The sequence below is a fragment of the Herpailurus yagouaroundi genome, unplaced genomic scaffold (assembly GCF_014898765.1).
Source record: "Herpailurus yagouaroundi ecotype Mexico unplaced genomic scaffold, PumYag 140, whole genome shotgun sequence".
Taxonomy (NCBI): Eukaryota; Metazoa; Chordata; class Mammalia; order Carnivora; family Felidae; genus Herpailurus; species Herpailurus yagouaroundi.
This window is the reverse complement of record NW_024412395.1, coordinates 51,983,221-52,008,035: the sequence shown is the minus strand read 5'-3', so window position 1 is coordinate 52,008,035 and position 24,815 is coordinate 51,983,221. Positions and strand designations below refer to the sequence as shown.

General features: G+C 35.8%; 1 protein-coding gene across 4 annotated transcripts in view; it reads right to left on the bottom strand.

The window, feature by feature from the left end:
- The window catches only part of ERICH2 (glutamate rich 2), a 36,053-nt gene that overhangs the window by 10,320 nt on the left and 918 nt on the right, over positions 1-24,815 (bottom strand). Inside the window, exons 3-8 of one of the 4 annotated variants that reach the window (XM_040475349.1) lie at positions 24,763-24,808; positions 17,322-17,370; positions 17,052-17,088; positions 14,580-14,675; positions 12,371-12,519; positions 9,091-9,278 (exon numbers count right to left, since the gene is read on the bottom strand). In XM_040475349.1, the coding sequence (XP_040331283.1) occupies positions 9,091-9,278; positions 12,371-12,519; positions 14,580-14,675; positions 17,052-17,088; positions 17,322-17,370; positions 24,763-24,808 (565 nt within the window). Of the gene's footprint in view, positions 1-9,090; positions 9,279-11,761; positions 11,876-12,370; positions 12,520-14,579; positions 14,676-17,051; positions 17,089-17,321; positions 17,371-24,762; positions 24,809-24,815 lie in introns of those variants that run through there. The other 3 variants (XM_040475351.1, XM_040475350.1, XM_040475352.1) reach the window with 3 other exon arrangements.

The window sequence follows — 24,815 nt, the reverse complement described above, 5'->3', positions numbered from 1 at the left end:
TCTTTTTCTAGGAATTACTATTTAGTTCATTTGTTGTCATTCCCCTTTGAATCATCATTGTCATCACTTAAGTATTCAAAACCTTAAGCTCTTTTTGAAAGCTTTAATATTTAGTGTTGTGGTTATCACTATTTTCTAAGTAGTTTGTAAGTTTAGTTTTGATTTTGATTTGTAATTCAAGTGTCATCCAGAAGAATACCTTTTAGTTTAAAGTAGTTTTGTTATTGTAGTTATTTTTATTTTCAGTGCCTAGTTTAATTCATAACAGAGAATGTGAGCAGTATCATATATAGCTATTATTTATATTTTTAAAATCTTTATGGAAAATTTAAATAAACACAGAAGTAGAAAAAATAGTAAAAGAAGTACACGTCTCCAATTATCATCTTCAAAAATTAATATTTTGTCAATCTGATTGTATCAATATTACTATACATTCCTTTCCCCAGTCTGCTTAGACTGTTTTAAGATTTTTTTACAGATATCATCTCATTTCACTTTAAATTAAAAACCCAATGACACTATGGCTATTACACCTAACGAAATTAACAAGAATTTCTCAATATCAATTAATATCTAGTCTATTTCATGAAGCATTATGTTAATAATACTAGCCTCAGAAAATGAAAAGGAGCATGGAATCAATTTAAAAATGTACTTAGCACTGACCTATTTGTTGTTGCTGTTAACAAAAAAATGTGTATGTATATATTTCCTTTTAACAGTTCAGAATGCAGTGAAATTAAGAAATTCATGCAATGGATATTTGGCTAAAGACTTTCATGAGAATTGCTTAAAACTTCAAAGTCAAGCTAAATTAAGAAGACAGGTTTAAAAAAAGTGGTTTTACATTAAGTTATTTGTAACATTCAAAATAAAGAGATGGGACTTCCAGGGAAGATAGCAGAGTAGCAGGACCCTGAACTCACCTTGACCCTCAAATACAACTAGGTAACACTTGCATCACTGCGAACAACCCAGATAATGACCCAAAGACTGGCCAAACAAATTCTCCAACTGAATATAGAAAAGAGGCCACATCAAAGAGGGCCAGAAGGGTGAGGATTCAGTGGGAACCTAAACACCATAGATCTGACCACTGGAAGAAGGGAGCCACAGACCCAGAGAGGGGTGAGAAACAGACTATCACACAGGGGGAGCCTGCAGGGGGAAGAGGAATCCCCACAGCATTTGCCTTTGAAAACCAGAGGGGCTAAATTTCCTGAGTGCTTACAACCAGAGGGACTTAAAGCCTGAAACTTTAAAACTCAGCAGCCTTGGCTCTGGGAGAGCTCAGAGGGTGATAGGAAGCTGAGCCCTTACCCTTAAAGAGATAGCACAGCAAACATCCTTCAGAGATACAGCTTGTAAACAGTTTGAAAGTCACCTGGAGCTTATGGGAGGGAGAGTTGGTTACCAACTCAGGAGTTTGGGGAGGAACTACTCCAGGAACAAAGGAGCTGGCAGGCTCCATTTCCCTCCCCTGCCCCTCATCACAAACATACAACTACCTGTGGGAACCAGCACAACACTGGCATTCACTACCTACCTTGCTTACACCACACCCCGCCCCCTCCAGTCAGGCCTGCCTCAGTCCTTGTGTTGCAGATCCTCTCCCCCAGAAGACCCCTGCAAACCTTGCCAGCAGTGCCTCTCCTGACCTCTCACGGAGGACGTGTGCACCTTGTTAAAACTGCATCCCCTGACTGCTCATCCTTTGTGGAGTGCCCAGCTCTGTCTCTGTGGTAGCTGTGTGTCCCCTGTGGAAGAGGACCAGTGCTACCTAGTTAAAAGTGCATGTCCTTCCCACTACTTACAAGAGCAAGAGACTTCCCTAACACACAGAAACAGACACAGAGAGTTAGGCAAAATGAAGAGACAGAGGAATATGTCACAAATGAAAGAACTGGACAAAATCACAGCAAGAGACCTAAGCGAAATGGATATAAGTAATATGCCTGATAGAGAATTTAAAGTAATGACCATAAAGATACTCACTGGACTTGAGAAAAAGGTGCAGGACATCAGTGGGACCCTTAACAGAGAGATAAAAAAAAAAAAGAACCAATAAGAGAGAAAGAACATAATAAATGAAATCAAAATACACTTGATGGAATAAATGGCAGGCTGGAAGAAGCAGAGGAACAAATGAATGAACCAGAAGATAGAGTAATGGAAAGTAATCAAGCTGAACAAATGAGAGAAAAAAGAGTTACATAAAACAAGAATGGTCTTAGGAAAATCAGTGACTCCATCAAGCATAATAACTTTCACATTATAGGGATCCCAGAAGAAGAAGAGAGAGAATTGGGGGCAGAAAATTTATTTGAAGGAATAATAGTTGGAAACTTCCCTAATCTGGGGAAGGAAACAGATACCCAGAGATCCAGGAGGCACAGAGATCCTAACAAAATCAACCAAAGGAGGTCCACACCATAGTAATCAAAATGGCAAAAAGTAGTGATAAAGAAAAAAAATTAAGCAGTAAGAGAAAAGAAGATAGTTACCTATAAGGGAAATCTCATAAGGCTTTCAGTGGATAGACCAGAAGGAAGTGGAATATATTGAATATATTCAAAGCGCTGAATGGGGAAAACGTGCAGCCAAGAACACTATCCAGTAAGGCTATCATTCAGAATAGAATGAGATGAAGAGCTTCTCAGACAAACAAAAACTAAAGGAGTTCATGACCACAAAACTAGCCCTACAAGAAATATTAAAGGGGACTTTTTGAGTGGAAAAGAAAGAACATACGTGAGAGTATGAAAAGTAGGAAACATAAAAGTAGTAGGACTAAATATTTCTGTAAAAAATCAGTCAAAGGATTCACAAAATAAAAGGATGTAATATATGATACCATATACCTAAAACACGGTGAGGAGAGGAATAAAGAATGGGTTCAACTTTAAGTGACCATCAACTTAATATAGACTGCTATATGCAGATGATGTTACATACAAACCTAATGGTAACCACAAATCAAAAACCACTAATAGATACGCAAAGAATAAAGAAAAAGGAACCTAGGTATATCACTAAAGAAAGCCAACAAATCATTAGAGAGAGCAAGAGAAGGATTAGAGAAAAACTACAAAAAAAAACCCATAAAACAAGTAGCAAAATGGCAATATATACAAATCTATCAATAATTACATTGAGCGTGAATGAACACTCCAATAAAGACATAGGGTGACAGAGTGGATAAAAAAACCAAACCCATCTACATGCTGCCTACAAGAGACTCATTTCAGACCTAAAGACACTTGCAGATTGAAAGTGGGGGGATGGAGAAACATTTTTAAAAAATGAAAAGGTACGTGCAAAAAATAAAAAAACCAGAGTAGTTTTCAAGAAAGAGAGAATAATGACACTTTTTAAAACTATGACTACCTATATTACATTAATAATATTAAATAAAATTGTAAGGTTAAAAAAAAAAGACCTAAATATGAGACCTGAAACCATAAAAATCCTGAAAGAGAGCACAGGCAGTAATGTCTCCGACATTGGCCATAGCAACATTTTTCTAGATATGTTTCCTAAGGCAAGGGAAATAAACTATTGGGACTACATCAAAATAAAAAACTTCTGCAAAGAAAGGGAAGCAATTAACAAAACTAAAAGATAATCTACTGAACACAAGATATTTGTAAATGACATATCTGATAAAGGGTTACTATACAAAATATATAAAGAACTTATACAACTGAACACCCAAAAAACAAACAATCTAATTAAAAATGGGCAGAACATGAACAGATATTTCCCCAAAGATGACATTCAGATGGCCAACAGATACAGGAAAAGATGCTCAACATCACTCATCATCAGGGAATTGCAAACTGAAACTGAAATGAGGTATCACCTCATACCTGTCAGAATGATAAAATCAAAAACATAAGAAACAGCAAGTGTTGGAGAGGATGTGGAGAAAAAGAAACCCTCTTGTACTGTTCGTGGGAATGCAAACTGGTGCAGCCACTGTGGAAAACAGTATGGAGGTTCCTCAAAAAGTTAAAAATAGAACTAAACTATGATCCAGTAATTGCATTACTGGGTATTTGTCCAAAAAATACAAAAACACTAATTCAAAGGGATACATGAACCCCTATGTTTATAGCAGCATTATTTACAATAGCCAAATTATGGATGCAGACCAAGTGTTCACTGATAGATAAACAGATAAAGAAGATGTGGTATATTATATACAATGGAATATTACAGATCAAAGAGTACACTTATGATGAAAACAAAGAAAAGAAAAATTGAAAGATTAGAACTATGAACACACATATACATTTTACCTAGATTCAACACTTCTTAACATTGTGCTACATTTGCTTTATCTCTCTCTTTTGATAGGTAAGGTGTAGATAGTCTAGATATTTTTCACAGAAACATTTGAAAGTTGCAGACATTGTAAAATTTCACCCTGAAATATTCAAGCATGGGTCTCCTAAGAATAAGTTCATGCTTCAGTGTAACATTATACCCTTATCACATCTAAGAAAATTAACAGTAATTCTGTAATAAAATATTACATTCAAATTGAGACTTCCCAATTTGTCTTTAAAATTTTTTTTAATTGTCTTTAAGATTTTTTTCTAGGCAGGATTCCATCAAAATTCATGTTGTGATTTTAGTTAACTATATTTTGTTTTTGTTTATTTTTTTAATTCCAGTACAGTTAACATACAGTGTTATATTAGTTTCAGGTAGATAATATAGTGATTCAATTCCATATATCATCCAGTATTCATCACAAGTGCACTCCATAATCTCCATCACCTCTTTCACCCATCCCTTCACTCATCTCCCCTCTGGTAACCATCAGTTTATTCTCTATAGTTATGAGTCTGTTTCTTGGTTTGTCTCTAATCTTTCAATTTTTCTGTAGGTTTGAAAATTTTGAAAATAAAGTTGAGAATTTAAAAAGAGATGCATTCTGAAAACAAAAGATCTTATGCACAGATACAGCATAACATATGAAAATAAGCAATCTCATATTGTTTGAATATTCATCTGAAAATGAAGTCATGGATTACTTTTATAATTTAATGTCAAAAAAAATAGAAAAGAAATAAGGGATGCCTGGGTGGCTCAGTCCAACTTCAGCTCAGGTCATGATCTCACAGTCTGTGAGTTCGAGCCCTGCATTGGGCTCTGTGCTGACAGCTCAGAGCCTAGAGCCTGCTTTGGATTCTGTGTCTCCCTCTCTCTCTGCCCCTCCCCTGCTCACGCTCTGTCTCTCTCTGCCTCAAAAATAAATAAAAACATTTTAAAAATTAAAAAAAATAAAAAACAAAAGAAATAGTGACAGGGCACTTGGGTGGCTCAGTTGGTTAAGTGTCTGACTTTGGTTCAGGTAAATATCTCACTGATTGTGAGTTTGAGCCCCACATCAGGCTCTGTGCTGACATCTCAGAGCCTGGAGCCTGCCTCAGATTCTGTATCTCCCTTTCTCTCTGCTCCTCACCTGCTCATGCTCTTTCTCTCCTTCAAAAAAAAAAAAAAATTAAAAATTAAAAAAAAAAGCAATAAAATGAGCAACTACAAAGAGTTTGGTTATGGCAAATAGGGTCTTTGAATGCTTTATAATTCACGAATGATATAGATGTTCAGTCAAAGGATGAGGCTAAGTAAAATCTTCCCAATGCTTGGCATCAATTTTTTTCTCCCTTGCTAAAACACCTTATAATATTAAGGAAGTTTCAAAACTCTCTACATATGCTTTATTCTAAGAGTAAAATATGGCAAATGTGTCTGATTTCTTTATATGATTCCATGGCTTAGCATTTCGGTTAAATTATATTAAAAGGCAAGCACTTTAGCATTTTATGCTAAAACTCTAATTGAGGCTTCTAGCCATGATGGAGCTAACAGAGATCAGAGTTTTCTCCCTCCTAAACAACCATAAAACTGTACAAAATATATGAAACAAGAGTTTTCAGTAATTTGACAATAGGTATTATGGGATAGTGATCTGGAGAAGAGAAACAAGATGGGTCCTATTACTACCTCAGTTTACAGGTGTGGGCTATTTCCAGGTACCAGCACAGGCAGGAAGGAACCAGATACCAGTGATTGGAGTGGAAAAAAGACAGTTTGGAGTTCAGAGAGGCCAATGTTATATTTTCAAGAGAGCTCCAGCAATCTGCAGAGGTGTCTCTTTGAGTCTTCGGCTGGAATTCATCTGCATATGAGTATGAAGAAACTATTTGAGGCTAGAGAAAGAATTGCTGGAATCAGCAGGTAGAACAATTACTGAATAACACACAGGGCTGAACAGAGCTCATGTTTTCTCCAGCCAGATTAGAAGTTCCTCTTAATACACAGAGCATTGGGAAGAGTCCTCATAAAGGCATTGCCTTAGTACTGTCCCTACAATATAAAGGCTACCCTGGACCCTCCCAACAAAGCTTAAAAGATAAGACTCAAAAAGAGAAACCTGCTTCCAAGAAACCCAACTATGTCCCAGATCAAAGCCCAAAAATATTTAAAGGAAAACTACAAAAGTTTGTACCAAAGAATATGAAATTTTTAATGTCTATGATTTAGTAAAAAAAAATTACTAGGCATGCAAAGATGCAGAAAAATATGACCCATATAATGGAGAAAACTTAGGCAACAGAAACTGACCTAGAATTGACAAAAACGATAGCATAGCAGACAAGCACGTTAAAATAGCTATTATAAATATGTCATATGATTAAAAGTAATATATGAATAGATGATAGAAATAACTGATATAAAATATTTAAAACTTCTAGAGATGATAAAATATCTGAAATTTTATACACACACATATGTGGAGAAAGAGGGAGAGAGGGAGGGAGGAAGGATGGGATTAACAGTAGAGTATAACTATAAGAAAAGATCATGAACTTGAAGAGAGACCAATAGAAATTTCTAAAATGTAATATATACAGAAAATAAACAAAAAAGGAACATCAGTGACCTTTGGGACAACATTGGGTCGTCTAACATACATGTAACTTGGAGCCCAGAAGAAGAGAGGGAGAGAAGAGGTTAAAAAAACAATTATTTGAAGACTTAATAACATTTTCAAATCTGGTTTAAACTATAAACTCATAGACCCAAGAATCTCAATGAGCAGAAGCAATGTGAAGAAAACCACATCAAGTCATATTGTAATCAAATTGCCAAAAATAATAATACGAAAGAAAAAAAAATTAAATAATGAGAAAAAAACATATACAGATGGACAAAAATAACAGCAGACATCTTGTCTGAAACTATGCAAAGTATTGGACAATGGAACAGCTTTCAAAGTACAAATCTTCCTCAATTTATGATGGGAATAAACCCATCATAAGTTGAAATAAATTGGAAATGTATTTAATACACCTAACTTACCAAACATCATAGCTTAGCCTAGCCTACCTTAAACATGCTCAGACCACTTACATTAACCTACAGTAGGGCAAAATCATCTAACACAAAATGTATTTTATAATGAAGTATTGAATAATTCATGTAATTATTGAATAATATACTGAAAATGAAAAATGTAATGGTTGTAAGTGTATTGGTTGTTTACCCTCATAATTGCGTGGCTGGCTGGGAATTGCAGAATGCTGCAACTACCCAGCAACATGAGAGAGTAATCATACAACATATCAATAGGTAAGGAAGAAATCAAAATTCAAAATTCAAAGTATGGTTTCTACTGAATGCATATCATTTTCACACAATTATACAGTCGAAAAATTGTATGCTGAACCATTAAAAGTCAGGGACTGTCTGCACCAAAAAAACCTCACAACCTACAAATTCCTAGCTCATACATTCTTTAAAAATGAAGATAGGGGTGCCCCGGTGGCTCAGTCGGTTGAGCCCCCAGCCAGCTCAGGTCATGATCTCATGGTTTGTGAGTTCAAGCCCCACCTTGGGCTCTGTGCTGACAGCTCAGAGCCTGGAGCCTGCTTCAGATTCTGTGTCTCCCTCTGTCTCTGCCCCACCCCCTCTCATGTTCTCTCTCTCTCTCTCAAAAATAAACATTAAAAAAGTTTTTTTTAATGAAGATATTAAGACTTTTTCAGATAAAAGCTGAGAGTATTCACTGCTCACAGAACTACATTATACAAAAGAAACCATAAGAAGTTTTTCAGGTAAAAGGAAAATATTATCAGGTGGAAATTGGGTTCTACACAAAGCTATAAAGAACACCAGAAATGTGTTCCAAAACAGATATTTTCCCATTAAAAAAATTTTTTTAAAGAGGATTGACCATTTAAAATAAAGATAGTAACAATGTATTATAGGGCTTATAATATACATGGAAGTAAAATGCATGACAATAAGAAGGGGGAAATTAAAATATATTGTAATAAAGTTCTTACAATATACATGAAGATGTATAATATTAACTAAAGGTAGACTGTGATACCACAACTGGGGTAAAATTGCTCTTTTCTACATAGAATTATCAGTAAATGTTTATGTACAACTTTTGCATGTGATGTTTCAGGCTTCAGTGCCTTTGCACATGTTTCCTATGCCAAAAATGCCATCTCTCCTTGTTTACTTGACGAATTCCTGAGCTTCCCTTTTCCTTCAAGTTTCTAAAACTCCAATCTTCTAAAAATTCTTCTAAAAATCTTTCCTTTATCCCATTTCTTCTACTTCTACTCTCAGTCACTTAATCCTCCCTATTCCCTGCAACTTCATAAATACTTCTACTAGCACAGATTTCATTTTATTATAAATTGTACTATACACATTATACCTGTTAGTTTTCAAGGGTAAAGACATATCTTTCTTATCTATGTCTAAATGTCCCCAATAACTAGCATGGTGCCCAGTTGTGTAGAAAGCATCCCTTAAAGCAGTCCTTGCAGAGTTTTGTACCCAAACTTTTATTCCTGTTTCTGCCTTGGGCAGAATAAGTCACTTCCAGAATCTTCTCTCACCTCTCACTTCGTGAAGGTAGTAAGAGAGATGAGTAGCTAGGTAAGCATCTGTATATGGGCAAGGATATTTTTACTATTTTTTCAATCTTCAAGACTATACACTACTTACTTTAATATTTTTAACTTTCTTACATTATAATGCACAAGTTAAACTTACTTCTGCCATTAACTCTAATGGAGCATGAGTATCCTTATTAGGGTGACTGTCTTCATCATTATCATCATCACTGGTATCATCTTCACCATCATCATCTGTCGATTCAGATAACTTATCATCAATACCCTGAAGGCAACGTTTGTTATTTTTCTCCTGCTCTTGAAGGACTACATCTTTGCCCACTTGACCTAAAATAGAATATGCATATTTTTTTAATTTAAATTTAAATTTTTATTTTAGAGAGAGAGACAGAGAGATAGAGAACATGCAAGCCAGGGAGAGGGGCAAAGGGAGAGAAAGGGAGAGACAGAGACAGAGACAGAGAGAGACAGAGAGAGAGAGACAAAGAGAGAATCTTAAGCAGGCTCCATGCTCAGCACAGAGTCCACTACAGGTCTAGATCCCGTGACCCTGGGATCGTGACCCGAGCCAAAATCAAGAGTCAGACACTCTACCCAGGCACCCCAGAATATGCATAATTTAATCAATACTGAAAAGTTCAAAAATTAAAAATGGTTACTCCTAAATTAAAATGTATATATACTATATGGCTCCCTGTTCTGGGGTTTATTTTTTTCATGACTAAACAGCACTGCAATGAACTTACCTGATTTCCAAAAAAAAAAAAAAAAAAAAAAAAAAGTAATACAACTACCAAGAGGGAAAAAACCAAACCCAAAACACTGAACTAATCTTAATGTTGTTTGGCGCTTAAAATTTTAATAGTAAATGGAAAACAGTTTTGTTTATATAAAATATGATTTCAAGAAAAAAAAAAGAAATGAATACTATTCTATCTCCAGAAATACATTTCCTAAATTGTTCTTATAGGAAGGTAAATATGAAATAAAGAGCCTGGAGAGTAAAAGTAAGACTGGAGAGGCTAGAGCCCGTTTCAGATTCTGTGTCTCCCTCTCTCTCTGCCCCTCCCCTGTTCATGCTCTGTCTCTCTCTCTCTCTCAAAAATAAATAAATGTTAAAAAAATATTTTTTAAAAAGAAAAGAGACATGTGAAGTATTCTAGCTATAACCAGAAGTTACATAACATTAGTAATGATTTTTCTAATGTCAAAACACAATAGTTATGGTGAAATGCAGATGACTGAAAAATAAAAATAAGCACTAATAACTACCTATTCAGTGCCCAGCACTATGTAGAGTCCCAGGAACACAAAAATGACAGTTCTTGACCTCAGGGTACTCATTCACACTCTAATTGGGGAGTCAGAAACATAATGGAAAGTGATAAAGCAGTATGGAAGTACGGTGATAAAAACAGGTGGAATAAACAAAAGAACAAAGGAAGGCCCCATGCCAACCTGGAGAGTGGTCAGGAGTTGCCCAGTCTGAGTGGATCAGTTTTTCTAAGGAGAGGAAACAGCATGAACCAACACAGAAACAAGAACGTGCCTCAAAGCACTTTGACACTTCTTAGGGGTCAAGGTTGAGACTAAAATGGTGACAGATGTGGCTGGAGGGGTAGGTAGATAATGGAATCTTATGGACCAGGAGCCTTGGAATTAGGACTATACCCTAAAAGTAAACCCTACTAATGATGGATTTTAAGTACGAAAACAAGTATGGTCAAATCTGCATTTCTGGAGGAACACTTGGTCAGGACGGTGGAAAGTACATTTGAGGGGAGACCAAAAAACAAAAAGAGCAAGGAGAGAGGTTAGAGGTCTCTTTTAAAAGTCTAGGTGAGAAATATGACTAATATGAACTGGTAAAATAGGGATGGAGAGGGGGGAAGTAGATTAGAGAAATATTTAAGAAGTAAAGTCTCTATGACACAATCTACTGGAACATTTTCCAACAGTTCAATTCTTATATTATCTGCATCTATTTGTGCCATATGAGTATCACCTATACTAATTACTCAGTATTTTTCTTTGAATCTACTTTTTTAACATATAAGTTTTATCAGATCACAAATACTACCATCCATGAAGCTGATGGATATACGAATAAAAATAACATATAATAATCCCAACAAACATTATAAGTCATTACTCTTTTGAACATTAGATATATTAACTCATTTAATCCTCTCAACATCTCAATGAAGTGTGTACTATTTTCACTCTGTTCTTAGATGAAACAGAGAGACTGAGAGGTTAAATAACCCACCCAACTTCATGCCACTAATTAAGTGGTGGATCTGGGAGTCAAGTTTGGCTCCAGAATCCATATTCATGACCATGTCTTACCTTTTTCTAACATACATTGAAATATATTATCATTAAACTAATTTTTAAAAAAAGTTACTATGTGTTTCCTAAAATTATCTCTTTGGGAAATACTACTGAGTGAGCTTGTCAACTGCTCTGGCTCTACCAAGGTCTTTCACAGTTTCAACCTGAACTTGTGTGAAACCTTGCCTTCTTGTAAGATTCTGAGTGTCTGGAAGTCTTGTGAGATGCCTTCTTGGACAGGAGTTTGGCCATTAGCTACTCCAAATCATGTAGAAACACTCGTGTCGGAAATAAAATGAAGAAATCGAGGAGATCTCCAGAGACAACAATGTTAGGAAAACGCAGGCCAAGAAAACAAAAAGCTGATAAAACTCCAGACTCCACAGCAAACACCTGCCTAAACCAAAAAATGCTACCCTGAAAATAGGTACCAGTCCTTCCAAGAGTAGGATGGCTGGGCTCTTCAGGCCATCTACCTGCTTCTGTTTCATTAATAGTCTCCATCAGCTCACAGCCACCCTGATCTTCCAGTGGGTACCCGGTCTGTTCAAGACTCATCACGCTGATGTCATCAGGGTAAGGTCATAATAGGGAATTAAAGACTTCATGGGATGTCACAGGAACCGTCTCATTCGATTTACTAACACTGAGCCATTTATTTACATTATAGCACCTACCACAACCTGTCATTGTCTTATTTTTCTGTTTATTATTTATATTTAATAGTTGACTATCTCCCACTAGAATGTGGACTCCATAAAGGCAAGGATGTTGCCTATTTGCCAACTATTGTATCCACAGCTTCTAAAACGGTCATGGTACTCAATAAACCATTGTTGAATGAATGGAAGTTAATGCTTTCATTGGTATTTTAATCCATTCTAAAATGCCTCATCATTACCATTTTATATAATGTATAGCATGAATGCCATACTCGCATATCAGAATCATCTGAAACATGAATTTCAAAAATTATAGTACAGGTACCTTTGATTTGCTCCAGACCTACAGAGTTGTCAGAATACCAAAGGTCATGGAAGAGGGCTCAAAGAGAAGCTACATTTACTCACATAAAACATTATTACCTATGCTTTCTTTTAAGAAGGAAGATGACCATAGCTTAGACTGTAGATTTGTTTCTGTATCTTTATTTTCAATACTCTTTGAAGATGCTCTATTTTCAGTATTCCTTAAAGAGGTTGTATTTTCAATATTTTTTGAAGAGACTTCCTTCCTAAATGTTAAAATAAATAGTGAAAAAATACTTTCCTAGGTCACAGTTCTGTTTATAAAGCCTCATATGGGTTCATATCCAGATGCACGCACGTGCTTACACACACACACACACAATACAAACACAATATATGAATAATAAACTAAATAGCTAAAATGTAATATCTTCTTTGTGGAAAAGCATTAAAAATAATTTTTACTGATAATTATAATTTTATTTCTATCTGGCATCTGTCATTGTGTAATGATTCTTAAAATCTTTTCAGAATTCTTTAACGTAGAGCATACAAGCACTCAATTATATGAATGTCTTTGGCACACCACTGCAACACATTGGAATAAAACTAGGAACACTAGCCTTGAGTTTTTTCTAGGTTATCAATCAATTCTTACCATTGCTAAATGCTACACTCAGAGAGAGAGTCCAACACTAAGATCAACCCTTGGTCATAACATAAAGTAGCCTGCCTTTCCATTAAGTAGCTGAAATAAAAGTGGGTTAATTTTCCCTTTCAGCCTTTCAGCCTGAAACTTCATGTCAAGAATAATGCATTAAGACAGAGGATTCTTGTGTGGTGCACTCTGTTTACAAAGATAGGTACTCATGCTGGTGGAAAAGGAATCCCAAGTCTGTTTTCTGAGGTCTTAAGATTCTTTTTAATATGCCTCCTTTACCAAGTGAAAAGAAAATTCAACTTCTGCTTTGCATGTCAAGATATAAAAGGATGTAAAGTAGTTTCCCCCCAAAGTTATTGACATGTGAATCCAGAACGTGAGTACAGTTAAGTCAGTGATCTTGTACAGTGATTTAGCAAACAGGCTGGACAGCTTGATAATTCCTGATATTAATTCCTGATATTTTTAACACTGAGAGGGAATAGAATCTTGGCTTCCTCAGTATATGCTTCTAAAGCAAAACCCCTGTCTGGTAATGAAAAATGCAAAGTTGATTTACATTTGGTCTGCCTCTGCCCTCCTTGATTTTCTAATTGTGAAAGAAAGCATCCAAGAAGAAACTCTACATATAAAAATTTGAGAAATCAGTTAAGTATTTAATTTCTAGCCTGGTGAGATTCCCATTATGCCAAAGGTTGCTACAAGTGATAACTAGAATTTATATGCTCTAATATCTAATCTAAATAAAAGAGCTTTACTGCCTCCCTGCTCTCCACGAATTAGTGTTTCATTGAATCTAAGATACCATGTATTTATTAGAAGACATACTGTTATTTAAAAAGAAAAAGCACTGCCAAGTTTAAGTGTAAGATGTAATCAATTTTAAGAGATGTTAAATGTGAAGAAAATATGTATGCTTTAGAGTCTATGATACATGTTACTTGCGTATTCACTAAGTCATATCCCTAAGGAAGGGAATTTATCTGGTATAGCTCTGGGCATTTAAGTAATTGGAAATACCTCTAATAACCTTAGTGACACAACATGGAGGAAGCCAACATACTCAACGGCCTGATATTAAATGGGATATTACTATTTGGAAGCAGTGAACATGCCATAAAAATACACATGAGAATTGACAAAAATCATTTTAACAGTAAAATATGAATTCCCTTTCTGCTCACCTTCTGTAGTCTTTCTCATATGTAGTTTCAAAGAATCAAAGGCCCAAAGTCCAATGTCTTTTTCAACTTAATCTTTTGATTTCCATTTGAGAAAGTGACATTATTGGTAATAATGCCTCTAACCACTTAAGAAAAATAGATAACTAGTATACTCTAAAAGATTTGTTTTCTTTAATTCAAATACAGTTACAGTTGAAGAAAAATTCAAATTTTTACTTTATCTAATATCCTTTGGAAATGGAAGGTATTTAATTTAGTTTCTACTTAGGTTAGAGAGTTAGTCAAGTAAGACACTGAAATATTTATGCTGGAAGGTAGATAACCTAGATTTTAGTATGTTAAGAGTTTGGGGCATATTTATGAAATGGTCCCAAATTTCTATTGGAATAATTTTTTCAGTAAGTTTACGTTTTAAACTTTGTTTTAAAATTATTTATAGTTGTCAAACATGGGCCTAAAACCATAATTGATTAAAACTTACTTTTCTGAGATCGTCCTAGCTACATTTAGAGAGACTTGTGTTGGCGAGGTACAAAGTTTGCTTGCCAATCTTGGTCTGCGTCCAAAGAGGCATTTACTTAAAGTATAAAAATAGGAATAAGAAAATAACTTGTCATTCATTTTAGGAGGGATAAAACATGCGATTATGGAAAACCTATAGACACAATTTTTTAACCTCAGAGAATTGAATGCTATGCTATGGATTTACCTCAGCCATTTCCCCTCACATTTTTTTTTTTTTTTTTTTTTTTGAGAGAGAGAGAGAGAGAGAGCGAGCGAGCAGGGGAGGGGCAGAGAAAGAGGGAGAGAGAATTTTAAGCAGGCTCTACACTTGACATTAAGCCTGACACAGGGCTCAATCCTACAACCCTGGGATCATGGCCTGAACAGAAATCAAGAGTTAGATGCTCAACTGATTGAGCCACCCAGGTGCCACCCCTCCCCCACATCTTTAATCTTGACTCAAAGCCCAACAGGTCAAAGGTTCAAGATCTATAAAATTTCGTCTAGCATTAAAGATATATTTTATTTTTATTGCTGAAAATGGCTAATTAAGTTCAATTTGTTGAGTAGACAAAATCTTTCACACACAGGATCCATGGGGAAAAGAGGAAATAATAAATATGGGCTTTGCATGCAGAGAAGTTTGAAACTCCTGGAAAGACATCTATATGGAGAAAATTCATCAACTTTGCAGGTCACACTGTTCCTCAAGCAGAGGTCCACTATGATTTTCCTTTTTCCTACTTGATCATATTTTTCCAGGACTGGTGGCCCTGTCTACCTTAAACTCTGGGTAAGGTACATAGGTAACAAAGCCACACACCTGTGAATCTCACTGGCTACACTAACCATTTTCCTCCTCCTCCCTCACTCCAAACAACAATCAAACCAAACCTAAACTCTTCTCTGCACGTGAAAAAGGGATCATTTTGTCCTTGCAAAAAGTAGTTTGACACGCAGATACAATTATTCATGAGATCAAGAGAACAAGTAATCACTCTGCTTTTCTATTTTTGGCCCAGGCCGCATTTGATTTATCCCTGGGGTTTAACTCAGGATGTGAATTGCCCCTTGCTTCAGTTCCAATGCTGCTGACTTATCACAGTCTATGAACATCAGTATTCACAGATACAATAGTAATTTTATTTTCATTAATGACCTACTATTATTATTGAAGTTATATCATATTTCCCTCAAAGACTTAAAATTTTCTTCCATTTTAAAATTTAAATATGTTTCAACCATGTAACAGGATATAGATACTTACATATGGATACTAAATATAGATATTTACATGTAGATTAATACATTAACATGCAGACTGATATATGTAATGGGGCATTTATTTTTTCTGGTTGTCTATAACACTTAATCTGAAATAAACATAGATTCTCTGTCTTTGATCTGTTATACATTCTTTCTCTTAAAATTTTTTTTTATTGTTTATTTTCAGAGAGTGAGAGAGAGTGGGAGAGGGTCAGTGAGAGAGGGGGAGAGAGAAAATCTCTGTGCTGATAGCAGGCTACTGACGTGGACTTGAACTCACAAACCATGAGATCATGACCTGAGCCAAAATCAAGAGTCAGACACTTAACTGAATGAGCCACCCAGGCACCCCCATTCTTTCTTTTTAAGATAAACACATGTATTTAATATATAATTTGCAACAAAAGCCAAGGTGAACTGTAATTTTCATTTTTAGCTTTGACAATATAAAAATTAAAATATATATTTCAAAAGGTAAAAAATTTTCCAGCCAATTATACTCAAACCAAATAATATCAGTTTGGCACCACTCTACCAATCTGTTAATAATTGATATCTATGAATGTGTTTTACGATCAACATTCAAAGTGTCATTTTTCATGGAATAAAAAATAGGATTTTTTTTCAGGAGGTAGGAGATGATCATAATAGGAAGGGCTTTGAAGAATTATCAGAATCAGTGCCTTGAACAAAGCAAGTACTGAATATTTAGCTACTATACTGAAATTGAACCATGATTCTTTTTAACACCAGTCCCTTCAACTAATTAGGGCGATTAGTTTCCCTTATTTAGTAGTAATGATTCATCTCATAGTAAATAAAGAATCTTTAAAATAAATATTAATTTAAAGGGATATTCTGAAAGAAATAAGCAAGTACCAAGAAGAAATAGGAATGAGCAATGAAAGTTGTATAAATAAAATACTGATTACTTGGTATTTAAGCATTTAAAAAGTGGAAGTGAATATTATTTATACCTCTAGACTTTTATCAAAAATCATTTTTCATTTTAAATGTTCTTTTATCTAAAGTAACAACTGCTTTGACCGAAGCAAAAATTAAAGTGCTAATCCATGCATTTCTGGCCTTTCAAATTTAATTGGGTGACAAATGATTGCATTATCTAGTTCTAATTGCTTAAAAGGCATGTGATAGATCAGCTGCACAACCCGAGACATCTTACTCTGACATTGCTTCATTTGGTTCAAGCATCACTTTTGCTGAAAGAGAAGAAAAGAAAAACACAACTCAGTATTTTATCTGTAGTAATGTTCCTAACAGGAATTCCTGATTGGTAAATATACTTAAGCAGTTTTTGAATGACAGGCAATATACTAAAGGATTTAATTGCTAAGACTTCAATCACATTCAATCGCTCCAGTAGACTATCTTCTTAATATTTAGGACAAGATGGTGATGAAACATATTTTTTTTTAAGTAATAAATCATTTACCCTTTGGATCAAACACTAGCACTCTGCCATTCTGTCTATATTTTGGTACCTAAAATAGAAGCGGAAATTAAAACTAGCATTATCATCATTATTTTCGTTTGAGGTATTTGAAATAATTTATGTAGACTTTATATAAACATTTCTATTATCTATGCTAAAATGTAATTTTACACTGAAGTCAATTATTCAAAAACTATATAAACTGATGGTAAAAGAGATCTAAAGTATCCTAAAAAATAGTTTATATATGGTCTTATCTTTACAGCATCTGTCTTGATAATTCCTGCAAAAAAAACCCCCAAAATATTAAACCTTCCTGAGTCTTTAAACACTATACAAATTTAGAATATAAATAAAACAATGCAGAATTCTGTCAGAAGGGTATTAAATATTGTGTGTGTGTGTGTGTGTGTGTGTGTGTGTGTGTGTGTGTGAATTTATTTAGCAGTGTTACTTCCATCTTAACTGAAAAACCTCTTTCTTTTGGATTATGAAATTGGGTTAAAAAAAAGTCTAGAGAAATTAACCCTTCCCCTTCTCCACATTTCATCTTGGAGTTTATGTAAAAAGAGCTATAGGAATAATATTGCACGTTAGAAAACTGATGTATTAAATAAGCCTCTAATTCTGTTACTGTTTTGGTTTTACATAACTTGTACTCTAGATCCAGATCCAAATACAATCAACAGCAGGTTAAGGACTCCCTTTTCCTACTGAGCTGACCCTAGAAATCATAAATTCAGCTTGGCTCATGTTTACAACACCACTTTTCTCCCCTACTTTAACAAAATAAAACAATATATAAACCAAACTATCCGCCACATTCCAATTCATCTGTGTTACGAAAAACGCCTTCATAGAGTGTATTTAAGCCAGAATAAGAAATTTTTCCATGGTATTTGAAGATAAGAGTATTTTAAATAAAATATTATTTCAACAAATACATTTAGAAATTAACCTTTGATTTTATCCAAAAAGATACATTTTAAAATACAATTCTTACCTTTTAAGTTCCCGTATGTATTTATTAGTACTTAGGTTTTCTCTGTTAATGTTTAGCTTTCTTAGGTTACCCTAAATAAATTTTCCTATAACTTAGCCCTTTACATATTTGAATAAATTTAATTTTGACTGTAAAGAGAAAAACCAACTTTTAAGGGTTTTTGTTTTTGCTTTAAGTATGAGAGAGGGCACACTTAAATTTTTCATAAATAACAATTCACTTGCCCTCTCTTTCCCCAACACTTGTTGTCCCTACATCCCAAGCAAGACTTGAAAAAATTAGTAGTAGTAGTATACACTAAGGATTTCTGGAATGCAAAATTCAGGGCCAAAACTGTGGACAACAAAAGAGAACTGCTATTTTATATTGAGTTTTTCTCTTTATAAATCTGTCCGCCTCAAAATGATTTTCACTCTGTGCTGATTTGCACTCTGGAATAAAGCATTAGTACATAAACTTTTGCCTCAGGCTTTGTTTTCTGGGGAATTCTGATCAAGTCACACACTGTATATATATTATCCACCTGATTATCCCTCTGAGAAACTTAAAGACAGCTAAAGTCTATCAGAAAACAAGGCATCTTTTTGGGAGAAAGAGTTGTAGAAGACCAAACTCTAGCATAAATGCCCTACTTCTCTAGGGCAATAGAGTTCAAAAGCTGAAACAATGCAATAAGGAACCAAGTAAGGCCTTCGCAAAAGAAATCCAAGATGTTCTGTCCAGAGAAGTACTTTCTCTTGATTTCCACAATCCTGTGGAAACCCATATATCTGGATAGACATCTTCTTTACATTTACAGCCTTTCTCTCCAGATTGCTACATTCTACTCTTTACCTGAATGAAACATCAGTGCATACAATTCTCCCCTTTTCACCTGGTAAAAGAAAAACTTAGGATGCGCAGATCCCAGCCCTTGATGGAAACCCAGGCTCTGCTAGGTCTGGATTTATCATTATCTAGGAAATGTCCATTTAATTTCCTTTCATAAAATTGAACTCTATGGGGTGGAGGGCAGTACAGAGTAATAGTCGAGAGTTGGGGTTCTTTAGTGAAAGAGACTGGATTCACAGCCCAGTTCTACCACTTCTCATGTAAGCTTTCAGTACGTTACTTAATTTCGTTAGGCCTCGGTTCCTCCATCTGTAAAATAAGAATCACAGTGGTGCCAACTTCATTGGACCATTGTATAGATTTAATAGGATTATTTGGTAAAGTGTTTAGCATAGCACCTGGCACATAGGAGGGATGCTGTACAAACAACTTGATGTTTTAGCTAAAGGAAAAACTGCAAAGATGTCCTATGGGGCTGGTTAAGATTGCTTAGGGAAACAAAGAGAAGGTTTTACTGTGATTGAGACAAGCAGACTAGCTCTGAGGACCTTTAATTAATTAATTTAAAAAAAATCACCAAAGCCTCAAAGTAATGATACTTGCTTAGAAAGATCACTGACTCCAGGGAAAAAGAGTCATTGAGAACACAGGTAGAGTTAAGGCAGTGGCTTAAACTGAGCTGAAAGAGGTCCATCCATTGTAGAAATAATATGTATTTTTCAAATAATAATTGGTATGCAAAAGGTATCTCTGAAAGGAAATGCTTTCAGAAAAGAAACACAATATGGCTGACTCTGAGGAGGAAAAAGAGATGGTTGCAGGACTGGGGTGGGAGGAAGATTTTTCCTTTATGCCCATTTGTATCTCTTGAACTTTGAACAAAATAAACGTATATCTATTTTTTAAAAAGCAATTCAAAAAATTTACAACACCATTTTTACCTCTGTTTATCCACCTCTTACAGGCATGTAAGCTGTATGTCAGCCTTGTGCCACTTCAATTCTCTTCTCCACCCAGTGGTCCCTAGTCAAATTGAGGTCATAATATCCAGAAAGAATGGTATATACATGCACACTTTATATATTCATTTCTATTGTATATGGTTAATGTTAACATCACAACATTCAGTTAATTAGCCTTTGAGTCTTTACCAAGTATACCCTCTGGCTTTTGGAACATGGGCAGACTCTTCTGATGTCTTTCAATAGTCCCACTGGTAAAGAGAACAACACAGTTATGACAGTTCCCAATTTCCATGTCTATTTCCTGTCCCAATATTCAATGTCTATTTATAATAAATATTTGCTGAATACCTACTATGTGTCTTAGCACAAACATGGCTGTGATAAGCTCTGGGAATACAAGAGAAGCTAAGAGAAGCTCAGAATTGTATAGGGGAAACAAGTACTAAGTTTTCTATATATAGGACAGACCAAGATTCAAAGTACTGAATTAAATGCTTCCCGCTAAGGTAATTTTCCATATTGCCCAAACAGGATCAATCAAATCCCTTCTTTTGAGCTGACGGACGGGAAGTTACCCAAGGAGAGTCAGCAGGCAATGGAGACAGAATTGGAAAGACAAAGGGAGAGAGTCTAGTCAACAGAACTGTACCCGAACAACTTTCCAGTTCCAGAATCCAGTTCTGAGGAATGTCCTCCAGGTTTGCTATATTCCCCCAGGTATCATGATTTCTACCAGCATCCCTAGAATATGGTATTGTACTACGGGAAGCAAGAGTCAGGCTTCACAATGAATGTGACATTTCATTAGTCAAGTAGGCAGTAAACAGAAGGGGAAGAATAGTCAAGCAGTGTCTTAGAAAATGGAAACAGATGAAGTTGGATATATATGTGGGAGCAATCTTTAAAAGTCATTAATTACCATGTACTAAGGATTTTGGGTTTTAATCAGTAGGCAATGGAAAGCAAACAAAAGCTTTGAAGCATTATCATATGACTAGAACTACCTTAGAAAAGAAATTCTGTGGAGGGTAAACTTGAGAGAGAAGGAGGTGGGGGAAACCATTTAAAAGGCTACTGAAATCATTTAGAGAAGGGGCTGGCAAACTACAGCCCTTGGGCCAAATATGACTCATTGCCTACTTTTATAAATGAAATTTTATTGGAACAGACATGCTTGTTTGTACAATGTCAATGGCAGCTTTCAGGATATATTGGCAAGGTTGAATGGTTTCAATGAAGACTGTATGGCCCACAAAGCCTACAATACATATTATCTGGCCCTTTACAGAAGAAATTTGCCAAATCCTAGTTCAGAGGAAAAAAAGAGGATGTACAAAGCCACTTGGGACCAAAAGAGAGGTAAAACTGAGTGAGAGGGTCACTAGGCATAGAAGTGAGGGAGAAGAAAAGAAGTTGATGATTCTAGTATGGATAACTAGGATGTGGGTACCAGAGGAGAAACGTTCTGGGGAGGGGGAGTGGGGATAATGAGTTTATTTGGGGAAAATTCTGAGTTGGAGATGTCTGTAGGTCATCTAAAATCAAGTGGCGTTCCATTCTGTTAAAGAGAGTTAGAACTTAAGAGAAAAGATGATGTATGCGATAGCTGTGAAAAAGTGGGAATGGATGGCCTGGCCCATGTAGAATAAGACTAGGCCAAGGATAGAATCCTGGGAAATACCAACATTTAAGAGGCAGGTGGGGGGTGCCTGGGTGGCTCAGTCAGTTAAGTGTCTAACTTCAGCTCAGATCATGATCTCACTGTTTGTGAGTTCAAGCCCCGCAGAGGGTTCTGTGCTGACAGCTCAGAGCCTGGAGCCTACTTTGGATTCTGTATCTCCCTCTCTCTCCACCTCTCCCCCACTCACACTCTCTCTCTCTCTCAAAAAAAAAAAAAACAAAAAAACAAAAAAACAAAAAAACAAAAAAAACATTAAAATTTTTTTAAAAAAAGAAAGAAAAAATACTGAATGACTAATATAGAAAGATGGGTAGTCAAAAGATGGCTAATCAAAAGATAAATGTACCCAGTTAAGTAAATATATAAAATGTACATGACAAAGTGATTTATAAAGACATAATTATGTGATTAGGTATGTTCGAAACTATTTATTTTGTAAATGAAAATGTACTTTAGGGGTCAGGGTGGGGGTCATCATGGGCTCATTTCTAAAAGAAAGGGCTTAGTTCTTGGCTTTTTAGCTGTATTGGTCTGGACTCTTGGTTGCAAGTTACAGAAACCATGTTCAAGTTAGCTTAGGCAAAAGAAGAAAAGTGTTGGCTCATAGAATCCAAGAGTAGAGTTAAATATCCAAGCTGTGTGGAAGTAGGAATTGTGGATACAGCTATGTTCAAGGAGGGGCATGGGGGTTTTCCCTCGTTCATTTCAGCTTCTCCCTGCAGGTGAGCTCCCTGTCTCTCATGAATACAGATTTTCTACACATGGTACAACACACAAGTTTTATATGATATGATTGCAGCATTTATGGAAAAACGGACTCTCTCAATAAAAACTCCAGTCAAAGGCTCAGTTGGTTCAGCTAGTTTTTTGGACTAGCTGAAATGGAACTGAAAAACTCAAGCACCTCATAAACTGGTGCCCAAAGAATATTTGTTGAATAGGAAGGAACAAAGCAAAAGAAAAGAAAGTATTAAACTAGAGCTTTGCGATCCAATATGGTAGCCACTAGACATATGTGGCTGTTGAACACCTGAAATGTGATTGGTTCAATTTAAGATATGTACACCAGGTTATAGACTTAGTGCTAAAAAAAAAAAAAACTTAAAACATCTCATTCCCTTACTCCTCCAGGTAAGTGTTCACTAACCAGCAGCCAATAGGGTGGGTCAAAAAGGTTTTATTTGGGTTCTGTAGGTTTCAAAAAACTTTTTACAAAATGAGTTACCAGCATTCAAAATTCACATTTCACAAAATTCTCATTTTAGGTTTCTCTTGTAATACTGGAAGACACACACACACACACACACACACACACACACACACACACACTTTCCTCCATTCCATTTGCGCAATTATCTTTTCCTTTTGGGCTATTTGTTTTTATAAGCCACCTAGAATTCTAATATGCAAAGGATAAATTAAGAAATAGCCACATGCTCAGGCCCTGCTACTGTGATGGAGACAGCTGATTAAGCACCATCCTCCATCCTAGAGGAGACTAGTACGGACACAATGGGATTCAAGGACAATCTTCATTGCATAGCTTCAAATGTATATAAAAATGGTTTTAATGATCGTCTATCATTTACATTCATATTTAAAAGTGACTACATACATATTTTATATCTTTCCTTTACAGCGTAGTGTAGAGCTCGGAGCCCAGACTCTGGAGTCAGATTGCTTATGCTCAAATCTCAGCAAATTGTGTGAACCTGAGCCAGTTCCTTAACCTCTGGAGGATTCACTTCCCTCAACTGCAAAATGAGGACTAAATACTACCTGTCTCATAGAGTTATATGAGGATTAATATAAATAGCTTATAATAAACAATAGCACCTATCTCCTACTGTAATTATAACTACTACAACTCTTCCTCCTCCTATTACCATTACCTACCACCTAGCAAGGACAGTGCTGAAGGTAAATTCGAAGAAAGCCAGTTCTAAGCGCTTTCAATTTGAGACTGGATTGAGCAAAGAAGGAGGAGAAAACATTAAACATTTAGCTCAAATGGTCGTGGTGAGGGGAGGGGGTAGGAAGCTCTGGAATTCTGTAGTGCAGTGGAATCCTTACAAAGGTGTTGGAATTCGCCTCTGTAAAAATCTTTGTTTTCTTGAGAGCAAAAAAAAAAAAAAATTAAGGTGGATTTGGGGATCACTGGATTTGGTTTTAAGAGAATGAAACAAAAGACACTTCCAGTGTCTTTTTCAGATTTATTAAAAAAAAAAAAAAAACTTCCAGGAGTCTCTTGGGGATAAGAACAAATTGGTGCAATTCACCTATGCCCTCTGGGAAGTCAAACAACAAATTTATAATTATTCCACGTGCTAATTTGAGTGCCATTGGGGCACAGTGCAGAGTAGTTTTCATAATCAAAGGCCACGCATCTTGATTTTGGAAATCTCAAGTCCATTTCATTACCTCATAGAAGGCTGAAGACTGGACCTTAGAAGTGATTCACTGTCCACGCCCCTCATTTTACATAAGATGAAAACAAGGTCTAAGGAGGTTCAACAATTTGTCCAAATTCCAGAAGAATTTTTTATGGCCGGGCAAGTTGTGTCTAGTAATGACTCTTAAGTACAGTCAGTGAATGCTGGCTCCTACTGGCCATTAAGCTGTTTCCCAAATAAAAAGTAAAAAGAAAAAAACAAGTAAAAGAAAAAAAGGTGTTTTTTGTTTTGTTTTTTTTAAAGGGGGTGAGAGGCACGAGGATCAAATGGAGTAGCTGGAAGTTCTGCGATGCAACAAGGCCATTTGCATGGTTTTTTTGGAGGGGAGGGGAGCAGTTGGTGCACGCGAATGGGCAGGTCAGAATGGTGGTGTAGACCGCCTGTTAGAACTGCCCAGTTATCATTCACACCCATGTAGACACAAATACTATATCTCTTCCTGAGTGCCGGACTACAGACAAAGAAGGAAGCCAAGTGCGAGGTGCCCCACCAGCCCCGCGGATCCTACCTTTTCGAGCGCCAGCTCGGCAGCCGTGGAACCCCAGAGCCCGAACCTGGAGG